Source organism: Lampris incognitus, chromosome 18 (genome assembly GCF_029633865.1).
Source record: "Lampris incognitus isolate fLamInc1 chromosome 18, fLamInc1.hap2, whole genome shotgun sequence".
Taxonomy (NCBI): Eukaryota; Metazoa; Chordata; class Actinopteri; order Lampriformes; family Lampridae; genus Lampris; species Lampris incognitus.
In genome coordinates, this window is record NC_079228.1 from 8,291,544 (window position 1) to 8,312,609 (window position 21,066).

Here is a 21,066-nt window from a genome sequence, read left to right on the forward strand (position 1 = left end):
AGACCAAGGTTGCACTTGGACTTTTAATCCTCTGCATGCTTCCTACTGCAGTGGAACATGGGAAAGAATGATTGGTCTTACAAGGAGAATTCTGGACTCCATGTTCCTCCAGCTGAAAGACAAACTTATCCATGAAGCGCCGGTGACCTTCATGGCAGAAGCAGCAGCCATTATTAATGTCAGGCCTCTTGTTCCTGTGGCAACTGCCCCTGATTATACTCACACCAGCGGCTCTTCTCATGCAAAAGGTGAACATTGTTCCTGCTCCAGTAGGTGAGTCTGGAGTTTCAGACCTCTACAAGCTCCAGTAGCGGCAAGTTCAGCACCTGTCCCAACACCTTCTGGGGCAGATGGTGGGAGCAATTCCTCCCAACACTACAGGCATGCAAAAAGTGGCAGTCCAGTCATCCAAACGTCAAGCCAAGTGTTGTTCTCCTCAAGAACAGCCAAGTACCAAGAAATGAATGGCCTCTTGGACTGGTAACACAGACCTTCCCTAGCAAAGACGGGAAGGTGCACCAGGTTGAAGTGAAGGTTATTAAACCAGGAGGGGCTACACTCTTTCTTAGGCCTGTTAGAGACAGTGCTTCTTCTCCCCCCAGATGCCTAAATAGATGAAGTGTCATGGATTTATTGAGTGACATGTAATCAAGCCGGGCGAGGAGTGTTTTGTTACAACTATGTTAATATGGTAGAAGTCTTGTTTCCGTTTTCTAAAGTAATTTTTTGTGTTTCTGTATTTTGTTGTGGTCACTTTAAGAATCACAGGATGTCAGTAACAGGAAGTTATGTCATGTGACCAGTAATCAGGAAGTAAGTGAGCTGGTGTTTTATTGTATCTACCGAGTTACTGTTGCTAATGGCTACACTGTCCCTAGGCCATTGTAAGTTCATATAATCCATCCATCCATCCATTATCTAAACCGCTTATCCTGCTCTCAGGGTCGCGGGGATGCTGGAGCCTATGCCAGCAGTCATTGGGCGGCAGGTGGGGAGACACCCTGGACAGACCGCCAGGCCATCACAGGGCCTAAGCTCATATAATAATATTCATAAATAAATAAATGAACAGATAATTGATTCCATGTTAAAATATGCCATACATTACATTTGAAGTTAAATATACAATGAACACAATCTGCAACAGTAAAAAAACAAGGATTTAATTCATATGAAAGACTGAGTTGGTATATTTACATTGTGTATATCTGTACATATTAAAAGCAAGAAGTGTTTATTATGCTTCTTGTATGTTTTAGTTTCACCTTTCCTTGCAATGTCAATTAACCAACTGTCTTCAGAGTCTTGATGTTAGGAATGCGTTTATCTGTCTGACTGTCAAGTTATATGCAGCACAGGGGTGGGAATCTCGAGGCACATCACGATTCAATTCCGATTCAGGGGGCTACGATGCGATTATAAAACGATTGTTGATGCATCAACATTTTTGATTTCTATACATGATTTATTTTTTCTCACTGTGTGACTACTTGCTACTTTTAAAACATTGCATATTTGTGATGATCCATAATTAAAATAAACAGATGAATTTGCTTCCATTATCTTTTATCAATACAGTAACAAACAGAAGAGGTGTGTCAACTGAAAGGCCACATTTCCCAGCATCGCAAAGAACCAACAAGAAAAGGAACAAAAGTGTGTCTGTAGCAGCATCCTTGTTGTAAATCAACAAGGGCTTCAGCAAGACTTCAGCAATCACTTGCTGACATAAAAAGGTGCCCTCATTCACAAATACATAATAAAGACTTCAACCGAAATCCTCCTGTCGTGGGCAATGGGCACAGAATCCCTCGGACAAAAAACCCCCCAAAACATTTTGCTGTATATTAAAATCAAAAACAGCTTTCATATAAAAACCACACAAAATTCTGTACCAGCTCTCATACAAAACTAACGCTCTCTGTGGAATATGTGGTAAAACTGCCTACGTAAATGCTGTGACAGCATAGACTTTGCACACGGTGAGTCAGACTTAAAACAATGGGATTACAGGCCGTTATATCAGCTTTATTTTTTTTGAAACAATTTCCCTTTGTTAAAAGACACTGTCAGCCTCACTTGTATTTGCTGCCCCCTGAGCAGCTTTCCATCTGTAGCTGTTGATTTCAGCTTCCACGTTTTGTCGCTTATTTACTGAGCATTGACACTGGTGAGGTTTTCTCATTATCGAGCCGACATTACAGCACGTAGGCTGTCGTCTGCACGGAGACTGCTTGGCAACCTACTACTGGCAGTAGAACCACAATACATGAAGTTTTTCCTAAATCATCAAACATGCTTAAAACTTGTCTTGTCGCCTCTCAGTATTAAAAGGTACTAACCCGTGCATGTATTTATGCTACATTTACTACACTCCCCTTAGTATCTGAATGAGCCTTGTTAATGGTAATTTGATAATGTGGATCTCCTATTGTAGCCCTGTGATGGACTGGCGGCCTGTCCAGGGTGTCTCCCCGCTTTGCCGCCCAGTGAGTGCTGGGACAGGCTCCAGCATCCCCGCAACCGTGACAGCAGGAGGAGCGGTTCGGATAATGGATGGATGGATGTGGTAAAACAATAAATGATGGAGAAAATATAAATAATAGGCCACAATGAAATCATGGAAGCGCAACACAGCAAATGTGCTTAGCCGGTGATGCTGGGATGTGCAAGTTTCTGTGTAAGAACAGGAGTGGGTCTGCATGCTCTGCTGTGCAGTAACTATATCCCTGCACGTGAGACACGAGCTGCCAGTCATCGGTAATAAGGTGCGCAGTTACGGTAACATAAGATTCTGCAGCAACGGATGTCCATGCATCGCACGTTATTGCCATCCTACCCTCTTTCCTCGGTGATTCCATGACTCTGGTTTTGGTTTCGTTGTAGGGTGTGGGGTATCACTGTGTCGGTGAAAAAACATCGAGATGGGGTGTTGTAGCTCGGCTCCAGAGTGTGCAGCGTAGCATGAAAGCCCTGGTTCTCAGTGACTGAGTAGGGGTGCAGATCGTTGGTAGTAAAAAGTTGCGATCGACTTTTTGATTCGCTTCGCCCGTTCCGGGTTCGGTGGAAGCTTTGATATCACTTGTTCAACTGTTCTCTGGTTGGCAGCAACTACAACCGGCTGTTTTTCCTCCAACGTGAAATATGGTTCCTCGTGTTTGTTGTGCTCCCAAAATATTTTATTTTAGCTAGACACAACTTGCATACAGTCTGGCTCTTGTCCAGGTCTCTTTTCCCTTCAACTTCATAGAAGCCCAAAATGCTTCCATACGCTGGCGTTTAAGCCAGAGGGCGCCGGTCGGATTCAGTGGCGGCTGGTGCTAAAACATTTTTTTGGGGGGGGGGGGGGACGCAATTTACCTTGGTGCAGCACACCTGACAGCTGCTTTAATGTCCAAACTCACAGAGTTATTAAGGACAATGTGGCTTATACATTTTATCAGGGTTCGTAGAAGGTGGATGATTGACAGTCGAGACGAGGCGTCGTGATGGGTGTGACCATGACTGACAGCCATGAGAATTGTCCAATCACATTAGATCAAAAAACATTAAAACAATACCAACTCACTGCCAATAGAAGTGGGCGTGTCTGGGGTGCACAGAACTGCGCCCCCTGGAAAACCTGAAGAAACCAATCAGACAGCAGCCTCAGGTCACCTGCTCGCCACAAGTTTGAGGGCTTACATAAGGTATCGTTTGGCCGGCGCCCCTCACCCAGGAAGTATATGTATTCAAGTCAAGTCAAGTCAAGTTTATTTATTTATATAGCACATTTAAAACAACCACAGTTGAACCAAAGTGCTGCACAAGCTTTAAATACAATATAAAATAAGTGACACATATGAATATAACAAGATATGTTAGATAAAGAATATAAAATGTAAACAATAAAACACAAGAGTAAAAGTATATGACCACAATAAAATCCCAGTGTCAAGCTCAACTTGAATTGAATGCCAGCGGGAATAGGTCTTTAACCAAGGTTTAAAAGTCTCTAGGGTCTGAGCAGATCTTATGTGTACTGGTAAGTTGTTCCAGAGATCAGGGGCAGCTACTGCAAAGGCTCTGTCGCCCCTATTCTTAAGCCTGGATCCCGGAACATATTCTGACAGAAATCAACCAAATACCATTTGAACCAATATTTAATGGCTGCTGACAGGCGCTCACAGCCTGACAACACTTTTAGTTCATCATTACTTGCACTATACAACTAAATTATATTCAACACGTTTAAGTAGATTTTCATCTCTTGATATTTGAAGGGGGCGGCGCCCCAGCCCCCTCTACGGGCCGGCCAGCTGCCACTGGTCGGACTGTATCCAACTCCGGTTGCTCGCGCTCGCTCAGCCAGCCTCAGCAAAACTGAAGAAGTAGGCTAGCTTAGAACGTAAACGCGACGCACATGTTTTACATCCATTACGTTTCACCATCCAGTTGGTTCAGCGGCAGCCATAAGGAGCGTACAGCCCAGTCAAGAATTGAGCTTTAAATTTTCCCGATTACTGAGTTTTCTGCATCAAGACATAATCTTTTATGAGAGAATCTCGATGCATCTAAGAATCGATTTTTCCCCCCACCCTTAATCCATCCATTATTCAAACTGCTTATCCTGCTCTCAGGGATGCTGGAGCCTATCCCAGCAGTCATTGGGCGGCAGGCGGGGAAACACCCTGGACAGGCCACCAGGCCATCACAGGGCCCACACATTCACACCTAGGGACAATGTAGTACGGCCGATTCACCTGACCTACATGTCTTTGGACTGTGGGAGGAAACCGGAGCACCCGGAGGAAACCCACCCAGACACGGGGAGAACATGTAAACTCCACACAGAGGACGACCCGGGACGAACCCCAAGGTTGGACTACCCCAGGGCTCGAACCCAGGACCTTCTTGCTGTGAGGTGACCGTGCTAAACACTGCGCCACCTCGCTGCCAGTCTGATGTTTTTATGAATTATAAATATGTAATAATCCAATTTTAAGCCCATAGCCAAAATGTTGTAGCACAAATTAAGAAGCTGCCTTGTTGTGAGGCGACCGCGCTAACCGCTGCGCCACCGTGCTGCTCCCCCACCCCTAATATAGCACATATATCGAGGACAGCACAACAACCTCTCAGTATTTATACATAATTTCTAACTTTCTGTGGAATTTTTCCTCATCCAAATCAAAGATGTAAGAACAAATAAGCAGTCATTCATTTTTATCCGTTGGAGAATGTGATATTACTATAAAGCCCTCTGGGACTGAATTGTGATTTAGTTCTGTACAAATAACATTTGACTTGACTTTATATACCAATATTTTCACTTTTGAAATAACCCAACCGATTAAAGTCAGACCCTTTGTCACCTAATCAACGGCCAAGAGGTTTCTTACACCTGAATTTCACGATATGTTAAAAACTCTGGATCTTTGGGGTAAATAAACACACTTATTCACTAACCTGCAGTTTGGTGGTGGATCCAATGTGATGTCAGCCAATTCCTTCTGAATTCTATAACAACAACACGTGCATCAAAGGTTAATTGATTTGATCTGATGTAAACGAGAACATGCTACTTCTCCCCCCCCCTTTTTTCTCCCCAATTGTATCCAGCCAATCACCCCACTCTTCCGAGCTGTTCCAGTCGCTGCTCCACCCCCTCTTGCTGATCCGGGGAGGGCTGCAGACTACCACATGCCTCCTCCAATACGTGTGGAGTCGCCAGCCGCCTCTTTCCCCTGACAGTGAGGAGTTTCGTCAGGGGGACGTAGCACGTGGGAGGATCACGCTATTCCCCCCAGTTCCCCCTCCCCCCTGAACAGGCGCCCCGACCGACCAGAGGAGGCGCTAATGCAGCGACCGGGACACATACCCACATCCGGCTTCCCACCCGCAGACACGGTCAATTGTGTCTGTAGGGACGCCCGACCGTGCCGGAGGCAACACGGGGATTCGAACCGGTGATCCCCGTGTCGGTAGGCAACGGAATAGACCGCTACGCTACCCGGACGCCCAGAACATGCTACTTCTTGACAGCCTTTTAACTCATGTGCCATGGAGGGCCACGTGTATTATCATTCCAACCCAACACCACACCAGCCGATTTCACTAGTTTACACAACCTGGGTCTTATTTTAGTAATTTCTGCTGTCCATACATCGGTTACAATATCATTTCACTCGTCAGCTTTATTGTTGAGATTCTAGACACGGGACCACCGCTGAACACCGTTCTGACAGTGGCTTATGGAGAAACTGAACGTTCAGTGAAAACGAGGGTGCAAGTTAAAAGTTATTATCTGAAATGTCCAATATTATCAATGGTCGATTGTATTGTTGAGCTACTTCCAGGTTGAGTTTGTCAGAATGAGCATCTTAATATCAATAAAATCCTGTGCAGCACAACTGAGGAGTCAGAGATGAAGGGAAATGATCTAAGCTGTCTAACAGTGGTACTTGGATTTTTTTGTTTTGTTCTTGTTTAAAGGACAGGTTTAAGACACGTGTTCAACCGCCCTATAAGACACTGCTGTAAAGCAGTACCCAACGATGGTCCCTTGTCTACAATCTCCAAAATGAAGCCTGTGAGTAAAATTATATCATAACTGAACATGCATGATGGCAAAAACTGCAAAAATAAGACCCAGGCGGTAAAAAAAAAACAAACCCAAATATTCATTTAAAACACCTTTAACCTGACAGGGGCAGACTCGTCAGTGAAATCAGCTGATGTAGTGCTTCCGTGGAATCAGATCCTGCACACACAGGTCCTCCGTGGCATATGACTCAGTACCGCTGCCTCATTCTGTGTCAAATTGACATCTCCAACAATCAAAACAGACAAGCTTGGAAAGATTCACCACAAAAGCCAAACGCAAAAAACGTTTTACAACTCAATTTAAGAGCTCCCACATGCTGCTCTTATCGCTCGGGGAGGCTCACGGTCTATGAAACTAAACTCTTTTAATGACAGAAACCAGTGCATGAACAAAGCTGGGGAAGATATAAAAATATGTTTAGACCGGACTCAGTCCACTTTGACTTCATCGTTTTGGGAGCTTCAGCAGTACCGTTTCAGCCTTTCCCTCTAAATCAGGGGTGGGCGAGCTTATCCAGAAAGGGCCGTTTTGGGTGAAGGTTTTTGTGCCAACCCAAGCTGTCTGTCCAGGGTGTCTCCCCGCCTGCCGCCCAATGACTGCTGCGATAGGCTCCAGCATCCCCGCGACCCCGATTGGGACAAGCGGCTTGGATAATGGATGGGTGGAAGCAATTACACACCTGTGTCTCCAAATCAAGTTCCTCAGCAAAGACTCTACTGGTTGATTAGTGGGATCGGTTTCTGTTCCAACTGCTTGGTTGGAACAAAAACCTTCACCCACCCTGGCCCTTTCTGGATAAGATTGCCCACCCCTGCATGGAGCTGTGCATCATTCTGACATCAGATTGTGGTAACACTTTAGTATGGGGAACATAAAAAAACTTAATTACTAGTGAATTAGTAATGATCAAGATGTCACTTTAGTATGGGGAACATATTCTAAGTAACAAAAACTTAATTTAGAGTAATGTAACACTATGAACACTTGTAGTTTTGTGTGTTGTTATGTAAGAACAGACCATCTTCATTAAGTGTTAGTAAGGGAGAATAACTCTTCTTGTGGTACTACCACCTTATAAAGGCCATACTAAGCAAAGCATATTGAGATGGTACTACTAATAAGCAATACTTCTGAGGTTATAGAGGGAAAACTCATAGTTAATGGCCTACTGGTTGTATAATAAGGCCATGCAGAATAAGGCATTAATGAGTACGTAATAATGACCAATGAAGAGCCAATATGTTGCTAATTTGCATGCTAATAAGCACCTAGTTAATGGTGACTACGTTCCCCATACTAAAGTGTTACCCAGATTGTCTACGGAGATGTGACACAATCAGTGTTATGGTCCTTACAGGGGGATAAGCTAACGTGGGACACAGCGGTAACATTTTTTCCAGGCCAATGCCCGGTGGTTAATTCATTTTCCATTATCATCACCGTCCATCAGTAAAATCAGCTGAGGCAGCACTGAATTGACCTTTCAGAGACCGCCTGTCTGTCTGCCTGTCTGTCTGCCTGTCTGTCTGTCTATGTGTCTCACCTTTTGGCGCTGGTGGAGAGCAGTTTGGAGGTCTTGCTCATGCTGGCTTTGCTCTCGCGTTTCTTGGGGGCGTTCGTATCCGTCTGATGCTGGGTGGACGACGAAGAGGAGGAAGAAGAGCTGGTGCTCGCACGCGAATCTTCATCCGACATAACGGTCTTTAAAGAAGACGAAGAAGAAGAAGAAGAAGGGGGGGGACAATTTAAAAAGACACACCACAGTTGAAGCACTCTTGAATACACGCTGCGACTTTTTGAGTCCATCATAAACGTCGGCCTCGGTCAGCTGATCGGCCCCGGACTAGTCTCCACACGTTTGACTGCCCATGACGTCATCACTTACACCCCGTTTACACTTGGTTTAAAAATGAGTTTTTTGTTTTTGTTTTGTTTGGACGGCGCTAAGTGTAAACGACCAGCAAAATGTTTTGCGAACCGCTTACTCAAACCACTTGCCGAGGTGGTCTGGGACGCATTTGACCACATATCCGTTGTAGCGTAAACGCTGATGCGTCCTGATGCGTCCCCGACAAGGACGTGACAGGAAACTACGTCATCAGTGCAGGATGTGGCGGTGGTTTTGGTAACAGCGCGCCAACTTGCGAAAAAATGGAGAGGAGGGTGTAGGTGGTTGGAGTGCACGTGAAACGAGACGCCTCACCTCCATCTGGGCAGAAGCGTCAGTCCTGTCAGTCTCAACACCTGCAACATGCATATTAGCGCTCGGAACCTCCTCAAACGTTAGCTGTTGTTTTCACAGCTAGTCGGCAAATCTGGCGTTTGACTGAGGCCCCTTTGACCTTGTAGCGGAAGTGACGTAGGCAGTAATGAGCTCTTCTTCTTCTTGTGAGTAACGAAATCTGATCACCAGTGGTGAGCAGGACGCATTTGCAGACGCATGATAGACACAGGTGTAAACGGCGATGTGTCTCGCTGCCCACTCGTGACCCATCCATCCATTATCCGAACCGCTTATCCTGCCGGAGCCAAGTCCAGCAGTCAGTGGGCGGCAGGTGGGGAGACACCCTGGACAGCCCGCCAGGCCAGCACACACACACCGAGGGGCAATTTAGTACAGCTGATTCACCTGACCTACATGTGTTTGGACTGTGGGAGGAAAGCCACGCAGACCACGCACACTCCACAAAGAGGACGACCCCCCCCCCGAGGTTGGCCTACCCCGGGGCTCGAACCCAGGACCTTCTTGCTGTGAGACGAGCGCGCTAACCACCGTGCCACGCATTTTAAAACCAAGTGTAAACGGGGTCTCTGAGACCGACGGCGCCTCCATCACCAACGTCGGCCTCGGTCGGACGGCAAGAGCCGGACTAGCCGCTTAACCACGCGTCGGGCCACTACATAGGAAAGTCGGCGGCGTTATAACTGTTCGGCCTCTTCCATAACACGACATGGGCAGCTTCACTCACGCGTTATGTCGGCGCGGCGCGACACCGCGGATCCGGGTTTTGTTGGGAACCGGGTCAGACCGCCGGGCTTGAACTCCGCGCAGCGCCGTGACCCCCGCCGAGCCGCCCGACGACCCGCTGCAAACGGACACGGCAGCCAGCGCCGTCGGCGGCGGCGGGGCGACGTCACGTTCGACCCGGAGGGGGGGGGGGGTCCGCAGCGCTTCGCCTCAGCCGTGTGCGGGCAAACGAAACTTTCGCGGGAAAAAAGTCGGCGAGCCCCGACCCGGGTACCCGGGTACCCGGGGGACGAACCCCCCCCCCCGCGCGCGTGAAAAGCCGAACCGCGGGTAAAGAAACGAGCGTATAAACCCACGTCACGTGTCGCTCGCGGGAGCTTTTCCACGGCTCGTCTTAACATCCGGCGACACGCAGCTGATCCCGGAGCAGAACCGCCGACGGGACCGACCCGACCCACCCCGCGCCGGACCCACCTCCGCGCCGGACCCCGGGAGGGGGGGCCGTCGACGCCGAGCCCGTCCGCGAGCCTTCCGGTCTCCGTTACCTGTCTTTTGTGTCCGCGAGCCCCGAGCGCCTGGACGCGTGCCTTCTCCTCCTCGCGCAGAGCGGAAGTGCTGGTGCGACAGCGAGAGACCAAGCGCGAGCCGGGGCCAATGACAAGACGGACACATGTGGAGTCGGAACGGGAGCCGCTTCGCCCGCTATTCAACCCCGTTTTAATGGGAACCTCTCGCCCGCGTCGCTGAAGTTTATTTTCGGTATTTGAAAAGCCGGAGGACTTTTTCAATAAATGACGTCAGACGGGTTGTGTGTTGTCAGGTTGTCAGGATGAAGGTCTCCACGAAGCTGAAAAGCAGAAAATACACCGGTGGAGGCGACGCAAGACTGACGGATGCTCACTGATCGAGGCCCGACCTGTGTAGCTATTCCCTGCTGAAAACACCACCCGCCGTGACAAGAGACCTGCTGGTTCTGCTGGTCCCCCCATCGAAACCGTCAGGATTTAGGGATCAGGGACACTTTGTCGTTTCATTCAATGTACTCGCGTATATGAAATGAAACGACATGCCCCTTCCCCCAGCCCACAGGAGTACAACACAAAGACAACAACACAAACATAAACTACAAGAACACACAAACTAACACACATATCCAGACTAACACACATACCCAAACTAACACACATACCCAAACTAACACACATATCCAAACTAACACACATATCCAAACTAACACACATATCTACACTAATACACATATCCACACTAACACACACGTATCCACACTAACACACATATCCACACTAACACATATATCCACACTAACACACATATCTACACTAATACACATATCCACACTAACACACACGTATCCACACTAACACACATATCCACACTAACACACACATCCACACTAACACACGTATCCCAACTAACACACATATCCACACTAACACATATATCCACACTAACACACGCATCCACACTAACACACATACCCAAACTAACACACGTATCCACACTAACACACATATCCACACTAACACACATATCCAGACTAACACACATACCCAAACTAACACACATACCCAAACTAACACACATATCCAAACTAACACAAATATCTATAAAAAAAAATCACTGTCCAAGGGAACAAACGCCAGCCAGGATGACTGTCTGCATGGGTTAGCAGTTAGCTTAGCCCACCTGTCAGACCGCCCTCGGGCGTTTCCTCCTGGGGCGCAGCACCAAGCAGGGGTCGTGGTCCCGGGCGCGAATTTCCGAAATGTAGGGTGGCAGGGGAAGGCTCATTAATATTAATAAAGAAGCGCTGCCTGATTGGCCGGTGGAAGAAGCGCCGCCTGATTGGCCGGTGGAAGAAGCGCCGCCTGATTGGCCGGTGGAAGAAGCGCTGCCTGATTGGCCGGTGGAAGAAGCGCTGCCTGATTGGCCGGTGAAACGTTGCTGCTCGCTCTTGTCAAGACATCCTGAGGAGACGAGCGTAAGGTAAGCAAGCGTTAATGCATTAACTTTTGTGAACGTGTAGTTATACGGATACGAATTTTGCGAGCGTTAAGACCTTAATATTTATGAACTGATAACGTTATATGAATTATGTTTTTGTATAACGCAACAGGAATAGAGAAGACATATACGCTCTACATCAGCTACCAACAGTGGGTTCTAGCTCCTATTGGCCAACATCGTCGGACGAGCTATGCAAGCTCTCGTGAATGCTCGAGCAAGTCTAACATTTATACTGCCTCGCCCGGGACGCGGACCCGTATCGCCCGCACCGCGGGAGACGTCGCTGACCGCTCGGCTAACGAGTCAGACTCATCAGACAGTGGCCAACGTGTCTACTTATCCATGCACGTTACACTACCCCCCCCCTCCTTCGGGAAGCGCGTGCCCGCGCTTCAGCATATCAGCTCCTTCACGCCTCTGGGCGCACGCGCATCCGATGACCTCACGGTCTCACCATCCCACTTCTGACACCAATGTAGCGAATTCAGGGGGGGGGGGCAACCCGGGTACCGCCACAGCCAGGACGCGAACCCGTGTTTCCCACTCCGCAGGCGACTGGACTGGTTAACGTTGTCACTTGCGGAGTGGGAAACACGGGTTCGCGTCCCGTCTGTGGCGGTGCTCCCGAGTGCCCCCCCCCCCCCCCGAATTCGCTACAGTACTTTTATATCGATAACGGTAGACTACTGAAGGAAGGAGAGGTGACAGAGGAAGAAGAAGAGAGCGGGGACGAAGCTCTGCCAATTAAGTGGTGTCATATTTGCGAGAAACAAGATGATTTGGAGATACTGGAGCATCTTGAGGTTAGATGGCTCAGAGTAACTCACTGTTAAACACACGTTATTATAATTATAGTTACAGTCTGACCATGCATTAGCCATTTTTGTATTGAGGTATGATTTTATAAGGAAAATAAAGGACATTTCTCTCAGGTACATGAGACTAGACTCATAGGACTGACTTGACTATGTCTACACCCTACTTTGTTCTGCTAAAACAGACAGCTATTCAAAGCTAGTAAAATAGACCGTTATTATAAATAGTTCATTATAAATTTGTCTTAACACAGTTAGGGTTAAATTTTGAAATATTGTTGATTTACTGAAATAATAGTTAATCTGTTTAATCAGCAACTTTCCCCTGACGAACACAATGTGTGTTCTCACGAGCCACTGGAGGGGGAGGGGGGGATGGGAATTTCAGGGCCTCCTTGAAACTACAATTAAGCACTAGGGAGGAGGTCCCGAGATGGCCGGAGGCCTTGGAAAGGTCATCCCAGATTACCTGGCGAGTGGGGAAAACCTATCCTGCTACTGAGGATTCTGCTCGCCACAACAAGTACAGAGCAAGAACATTCCTGATAAATGAATGTTCTTTGTTTTGTGATTGTTTAAATAGTCAAAAAATGCAATGAAGCATTTCTAAGGTTGACTTAAGATGCCAGCACAACACACGGCATCCGTCATTTACAAAAAAGCACACATTCTGTCCAGCTGGGCTCCACCTTGCACTGAAAAACAAAATACTTTCAGTCAGAACAGAGGGTCCAGGTTACCTGTTAAACACAGTAACAATATCATAATACTATGTCAATCACTTTGAGATTGCATACTGTTTAATCAAGGTAACAGGCTCATGTTTCAGTTCCATTTTTTTGTAGATCTGGTGATTTCCACAACCAAGAGGGGTTTTTGTACCATGTGACCCGTAAAAACCAGCATAAGCTGCTTGACTTGTGCCGAGGCCTTGCAGCACCGGGATGGGTCAAAAGAAACAGTAGAGAAACTGACCAAATTGTTTGAAAGTGGCCGTTCTCTCCCTTCAGCAATGAATGATCAAATACCACCTTCAGGAGGAGCAGGGTGACGCTTACGTGTACGCCTCCACAGATCGCTCCACCTGCCCTGATGTGAAGTTTTGCTACAGGTTGGTTTCATGAATATTGCTCCTAACATATTGCTTATTCAAATACAATCGCAAAATGTGTCATGTGCTTGAAGTGTTATCGATGGCATTCAAATTGCCCCGTTCTCTTTCCTTTAAAATACCCCTGACACACTTGCTTTAGTGCCAGCTGTCAGTTCATATTTAATACAGCTAGTAGTGATCATCCTCATGGACAATAGTTATTTACACTAAGCGATCCTAGTGGAGATTAACCCATTTTTTGAAAAAAAGAAAAAAAGTGAAATCTAAAGAAGCCCAACCTGCAGAATTCAACCCGAAAATGATGTCTTTGTTTTACTTAAAAGGGTGTCAAAAAGAGAGTACCAGCGTGTGTTTTTATTGTCATTACAGATTATACTGCACCATTTTTGAGAGGGCTTATGGAGCATCTTCTGGGGATGGCATGTTGCGCAACCTACAGGAACGTGTCGATGCCGACAACAGCGAACAAGGCGAGATATGTGCTAAGATGTGCACAGGCGGCGGTCCAACCGTCGCTGCTGTCTGCAGTCCTGTCGTGAAAAGAGTGCACAAACACGAAAAGCACAGTGGAGAGATGATGTTCGTTGATTCGTCAGGAAACTGCGACCGAAGGAACAGCAGGATTTTCCTCCTCCTGACACATTCAGCTGCAGGTGGGCTGCCACTGGGAGTGGCGATCACAACCTCTGAGTCACACAATACCGTCAGTGCAGGACTCAAATTGCTGAAGACCATTCTTCCAGAGGAAGCCTTCTATGGAAGGGGAGAGCTTGGCCCACAGGTCGTACTGACTGACGACTGTAAAGCTCTGCGACCGGCAGTAAATGAGGTCTACCCTCAAACCAACCCCATCCCGTGTCTTCCACACACTCCAAGCGATGTGGAGATGGCTATGGGACGGTCAGCATGGGGTGCCAAAAAATGATCGGCAGCATCTCCTCGAAATTTTCAATCGTCTCATCTACGCCGAGTCACCACGGGATCAGGAGGTGTCGTACCATCAGGCAGTCCAGGACCCCACAGTAAACCAACACTCGGAAGTACAAAGACCATCTGGCTTCAGTTTTTGAGAGGTGTGAGGTTTGGGCTATCTGCCTACGGTCAAACCTTCCAACGCAAGGTAACAACACAAACGACTTTGTGGAAAGTGCAGTGAGGGTCCTGAAGGACAAGATCTTTTACAGGCTGAAGGCCTACAGTGTCTCACAACTGGTAGACGTCATCACAACCAGGCTGGAGGCATATTACGTGAGAAGATTGATGGATGTGGCAAACAACAGGACCACAAAGCAGCAGCAGTCCAAATTCAAAGGCATCGTGAGCGTTGACAGAATTGTCAAGGTGTGTATTCTCAATGCATACCGGCTCATATTGTGTAGTTCACGACAAACAATGTTCGTAATATCACCTTCACCATTCTCCTCTTTTTTCATATTGTAGAAAGACGAGTCAAACTATGCCGTTCCCAGTGCATCAACAGATGCCATGTCCCTGGTGAATGTGTCTATGGGCATATGCACCTGTCCAGATGGTAACAGTGGTCCAGATGGCATCTGGTCCAGATGGTAACAGTGGTGCTCCCTGCAAGCACCAGCACGCAGTGATGCAGGCCTTCAAGCTGCAAGGCAGCGCCTTCTTTCCAGTCACCTCACCCACTGCAAGGAAGTTGTTTTATGAGGTTGCCACGGGTATAGTACTTAGGTTGCTTGTGCGGGAATGTCAACAGCTTTCTTATTCTGAGATAGTCCTGGCCCCGATGAAGTGTTTGCAAAATGTGCACATTTGTACAAATTACATTTGTAACTACATTACTACATGTAAGCTTTGAGCTGATATAAGAATATAAAACAGACCATTAAAGTCCAACTTGCAAGGGAATGAACACTATAGTGGTGTTAAACCTTTTGGTATGAGACCACAGTCTCATTAGTGCCCGATATCTTACACCAAAAAACAACAACAACAAAACAACTGTATTGCTTACTTCATGACTTCTGTGTGTCGCCTTGTCTGCCCAAAAAGGAAAGCTCGACGTACCAGATAAATAACTGGTTTATGAGTTTGGAGTTTGAGAGGGAGGAAATCTTTGAGGAACCTCCATCCATTGCAAGTGAGTATTGTGCAGAAGGGCTTGACATTACATTTGCAACACTCTGGGCCACCTGATTAAACTCTTCGGTGGCCCGCAGGGCCAGTGGGCAGGCAGGGAATACACCAATCCAAAACAGTGAAAGACACAAATTGCCAGAGACAAATTTGCCGTAATGTCAAGACCTGTGCAGTGTTTATGAGTAATATGCAGTGTTCCACGTAACACATACAAATACGATCTGAGATTAAGACTCTGTGCCCTTGCCAGATAGGCACCCTAGAACAAAGTGGCTCAACACCTGCAGAAGGCTCACCACCTGGAGAAGGATCACCACCTGGAGGAGGATCACCATCTGGAGAAGGATCACCACCTGGAGAAGGATCACCACCTGGAGAAGGATCACCACCTGGAGGAGGATCACCACCTGGAGAAGGATCACCACCTGGAGAAGGATCACCACCTGGAGAAGGATCACCACCTGGAGGAGGATCACCACCTGGAAGAGGATCACCACCTGGAGAAGGATCAGCCGGTCAGAGAGCATCTTGAGGATCGCCTCAAAAGTATGTTTGAGCGGTTGTTGGAGAAACTGGGGCAGGATGAAACATTCCAGGCCCCCATAAAATCTCTTGTCTCCTCTTATGAGAAGGTTATGACCCACAGTGCGCTGATTTCAGCGTTGTCCACTTTCGGAAAACCAATTAGTGCGGCCCCTTCAGCCAAACTACTAGAAATGCGGGCAAGGGAATGCCTGCAAATGAGCACAGCAATTGGTGTGCAACCTACAGCTGTGGCTCGACGGAAGGTACCACTTGGAGGCAGACGGGCATCGATCCCTGGACGACCTCCTAAAAGAGCCCGGAGAGATCATAACTATGGCAGAGTTAAAGGGGGGGGGGGGCAGTGCACTGCCCAAAAGATCGGCACCACACTCACTCTCTCAGTTGTGTGACTGATAGTGTGTCTCTGGGTGGCAAACATAGCAGCCAATAAACTGTATTGTATTAAAAAAAAACCAGCATGTTTATGTAGGCCTAAGTATTCTGATTTAAACAACAACAAAAAAATATTCTCAAACAAATCCTTTTTCAATATATACGTATACCAGTTCTGAAAAATTGAATTGACAGGTCATGTAAATATTGTGTTTAAAACGACAAAAAACCCCCCCCAAAACACACACACACACACACAGGTTTCCCCTGATTAAATAAATATTAATTATGTAAATTATGTGTTGGTATATTTATTTATTATAAACTTGCAGCAACTTTGCTAGAGCTTTGCCACAAGCGTTTGCCCGAAGGCACTTCTTGTAAGGGAGCGTATGATAATGTTTGTGTTACACATATTTCACATTACTGTAGGTTGAAGCCCCTCAAGGGCCACATCCTCAACATGCTGCTGCTTCCGGTCCGCCCTCCGGAAGTCATAACGCTACTGAAGCTGACGCAGCAGCTTTCTAACCAGCACTGGTCTGCTGCGCATTACTGCGCCTATGAAAACAATGGCGAAAATCATAAATATGTTTTCAGTATATCTGCGGTGGTGATAGGATCACATTAATATATAGAGACAGGACAAGTAGTTGTTTTGATAAATATGTACAATATATCGAGGAAATGGCGAAGACCGGTTATAACTTACTCGAGCTAACGTAGCTGACTAGCCAAGCGTTGTCAGGGCAACGGAGGAATCGCGTGCTTTGACAGGAGCAGCGCGAACGTCAGAGCGGCAACGTTTCAGCGGCCAATCAGGTAGCGCTTCTTTTATGAATATTAATGAACCTTATCCTGCCTTCACCGGCCAATCAGGTAGCGCTTCTTTTATGAATATTAATGACTCTTCCCTCTGCCTTCACCGGCCAATCAGGTATCGTTTCTTATGAATATTAATGACCCCTGCTTTCACCGGCCAATCAGGGAGCGTTTCTTATGAATGTTAATGAACCGTCCCCTGCCAACCTGCATTTCGGAAATTCGCTCCCCGGGCCCCCCGGATGAAGCGGACCAAGCTCTCCCAGCCAGACTCCCCGGATTTAGGCCACGTTTACATGACAACGGTCTTGCAAAAAACGGAAAGGTTTTTCCTTTGCGTTTCAAAGCAGCTCCGCGTTCAGACGACACCGTTTGATTTAGCAGCGATAGCAGCACAAACACAGCTCAGTAATCCGCCATTGTTAATGTCCTCTTACTCGCGCATGGCGACCGAAAACGTAACACGCATGTGCGAATTGGAGCCGTGACGTCACCGTTTTGGCCGGACCCGGTTTTGCTAGCTTCCGCGTTGTGACGGTTTCCCGTCGACACGGAAGTACAGTTAATGTCACGCCGTCAAAAACCGTTACAATTCCCAACAGATCCATTCAAACCATCAGAAAACGCTGTTATGGTTTTGATGTGTTTCTCCAGCGGGGCTATTTAACCCTTGTTTGGAATGGATGTATATATTGTGACGTGCATGGATGAGAAAACACGCTAACTGGCGGGTCTGACCCCTTTAGTCTAGCGGTTAGCGATGTCTCCTGCGGTGCGGGCGACACGGGTTCGCCTCCCGGCCGCGGCACCTCCTGTGGTTTGCGTTGTCCCCCGAATTCGCTACAATATTTCCATACACCATCGAAGAGTTTGAGATGTAGGTTGGAAATATACATGTTGTGTCTTTAACGGTTCGTAACGGAAAATATGGGTCTGTTTTACTCCGAGCTTTACAACCATTACCCATGTACACGCACCTTTTACAGCACCGGAAAACATCAGAACCTCAGATTGATTTGTTGTGTCGTGTTAGTATTAAGAGACCTGTCAATCAATTTGAGAGTGACAGCAGCTTTTGGAAGTATTTTGGAAGCAGAACAATCCTTGGTTTTCATGTAATCATTGAGGTGGTTGTTGATCTGAGAGGGACATGACACCAGTGACCCCTGTCTCCACCCAGGGGGTCAGGGTGGACGCCGGGGAATACTACAAGTACCTGGGGGTGCATATAGACAATAAACTGGGCTGGGCTAAGAACACTGATGCCCTCTACAAGACGGGACAGAGCCGTCTCTACTTTCTGAGGAGGCTGAGGCCCTTCAGCATCTGCCACAGAGTGCTCAGGATGTGGTGTGAGTCTGTGGTGGCAGTGCTCTCCTGTTTCAAGTTGTGTGTCGGGGCAGCAGGCTGAGGGTACCGGATGCAAACAGGCTCAATAAACTGATCCGCAAGGCCGGTGACAACATGGGGGGGGGGGGGCTGGATTCTCTGGCGGCGGTTTCTGAGAGGAGGACGCTGTTGAAGTTATGTGCCATCATGGACAAGGTCTCCCACCCACCCCATGACGTGCTGGTCGGGCACAGGAGGACTTTTAGTGATGGACTCACTCTGCCGAAAAGCACCACAGGGCGCCGCAGGAGGTCATTCCTGCCTGTGGCCATCAAACTGTACACCTCCTCCCTCAGAGGGTCAGACACTCGCAGTTAATGCTCACCGGACTGCCCTCCCACGTGTGTCCCCCTGTTTGTGCTGTTGTTGTGTGCTGCGGTAGTGCCGTATAGACGGGGCGTTATGTGCACCGTGCTGGTTGATATGTTTCTATTCCTTATGTTATCTTTTATTTCCATTCGTCTCTGATTTTCAGGTCATCTTGTATCTCGTTAGTTCTTCGTTTTTCCTTACTAGACCTTGAGTGTCTGTAATAGAACCCAATTTCGCCTGGGGGATGAATAAAGTGTTCTGATTCTGATCATCAAGGATTGTCCCTTTAAATGGATCCATCTGCCGCCTGTTAATACGGTGCCCCGCTCACTGAGCTGCGTCTTCTGTTTATTTAACCTTGATTCATCAGTTCTGTTGAGATTAAAAATCTCTTTTTCGAGAGAGAGACCGGGCCAAGACACACACCACAGACTCACACCACAGACACACACCACAGACACACACCACAGACTCACACCACAGACACACACCACAGACACACACCACAGACTCACACCACAGACTCACACCACAGACACACACCACAGACACACACCACAGACTCACACCACAGACACACACCACAGACTCACACCACAGACACACACCACAGACTCACACCACAGACACACACCACAGACTCACACCACAGACACACACCACAGACTCACACCACAGACACACACCACAGACACACACCACAGACACACACCACAGACTCACACCACAGACTCACACCACAGACACACACCACAGACACACACCACAGACTCACACCACAGACACACACCACAGACTCACACCACAGAGAGAAAAAGACATGTTAAAGACATACTACAGGATGTCTACTGTATGTAAAGTATGTAAAGCAGTTACCCGCTGCCCCTACACGGGCTTTTTATCACGGATGCAACCTGTCCACAGTGGCTCACACTGCTGCCTCACAGCAACCAGGTCCTGGGTTCGAGTCCCACCCGGGGCAGTGTTATCACTGTGGGGGGGTGGGGGGTGTCTCGGGCCTGTGTGTGTGTTCCCTGCATGTTCTCCCTGTGCTCACGTGGATTTCCTCCAACATTAAGAAAAAGATATCCCAATAAAAAGATGCAGAAGGCCCTCCTGCCCCGTCCCTGACCACGGCACGGATGTCCATCTGGACCTGGTCCCCGGGGGCCGAAGGAGAGGGCTGCCCACTGCTCCTGCATGAAGGACAGGAGGACAGGCAAATGCAGAAGGAAACATTTTTTTCAACCGCCACTCCCTGCATGCATGCATGCATGCATGCATGCATGCATACATGCATGTATGCATGCATGTGTGTGTGTGTGTGTGTGTGTAGTGTGTGTCGTGTGCAGCACTTTGCTGAGGGGTGTTTTGAAGGATGCTCAGTGACCAGTGTGCAAAATGGACAAAGGCCATTTTATCAAGTTCCAAGAAGAAAGCCCTGTTTTCTACCGGATCATAATGTCCACCCAGGTCTCCGTAGTACCACGAGGACCTCCTCCTCATCACCATCAGCCGTGTCCCACCCCTGAATACATAGTTGTTGTGTCCTGTGTCAAGACACGTGTCTCCCGACTGCAGTATTCACTACCAGCCTTTTCAGGGGGCAGGTCGGTGGTCCGATAAGGCATGATACCACCCTGTTCCGAATCACCTCTCTTAAGCCCTCGTTCACACGCTCCAGCCTGGGAGGTGGGCAGGAGAGAGACCGTAGCGAAGCGAGGAGGGCAGCAGGAGGAGGTGGGGGGGTTGACCTCTGTGCCACTGCTGCTCCACTTCACCGCCTCTGCAGCAGCAGCAGCAGAGCACTCCCTCCATATCAGACTGTGAGGAGGATCACCGCCAAAACGCACTACTGTGTGGTGACGTATTCCTGCAGACACGGTGTGGTGGGGCAGTTCTCCTCCTTTCCTGCCCCGCTGGCAGAGCGGGGGGTCGGCAGACTTGTGCAGGTATGACTCATTAACCGTCTTGTTGGATGGGCACGGCTGCACGGGGGGGGACT

The 21,066-nt window shown here is 48.0% G+C and overlaps 1 protein-coding gene and 1 long non-coding RNA gene across 5 annotated transcripts in view; one reads left to right on the top strand and one right to left on the bottom strand.

Moving 5' to 3' along the window:
* ube2e1 (ubiquitin-conjugating enzyme E2E 1) overlaps positions 1-10,418 on the bottom strand; it is a 39,466-nt gene extending 29,048 nt beyond the window's left edge. The window contains exons 1-3 of one of the 4 annotated variants that reach the window (XM_056298932.1): positions 10,029-10,418; positions 8,130-8,287; positions 5,449-5,499 (exon numbers count right to left, since the gene is read on the bottom strand). In XM_056298932.1, coding sequence (XP_056154907.1) covers positions 5,449-5,499; positions 8,130-8,287; positions 10,029-10,226 — 407 coding nt within the window. In that variant the 5' untranslated portion in view covers positions 10,227-10,418. Of the gene's footprint in view, positions 1-5,448; positions 5,500-8,129; positions 8,288-9,555; positions 9,872-9,910 lie in introns of those variants that run through there. The other 3 variants (XM_056298934.1, XM_056298933.1, XM_056298935.1) reach the window with 3 other exon arrangements.
* Positions 10,419-11,382: 964 nt separating this feature from the next.
* On the top strand, positions 11,383-13,972 carry LOC130128201 (uncharacterized). The gene is made up of 3 exons (XR_008811896.1): positions 11,383-11,561; positions 13,408-13,508; positions 13,881-13,972. It is a non-coding gene; the product is annotated as an uncharacterized LOC130128201 (long non-coding RNA).
* The last annotated feature ends 7,094 nt before the right edge of the window (positions 13,973-21,066 follow it).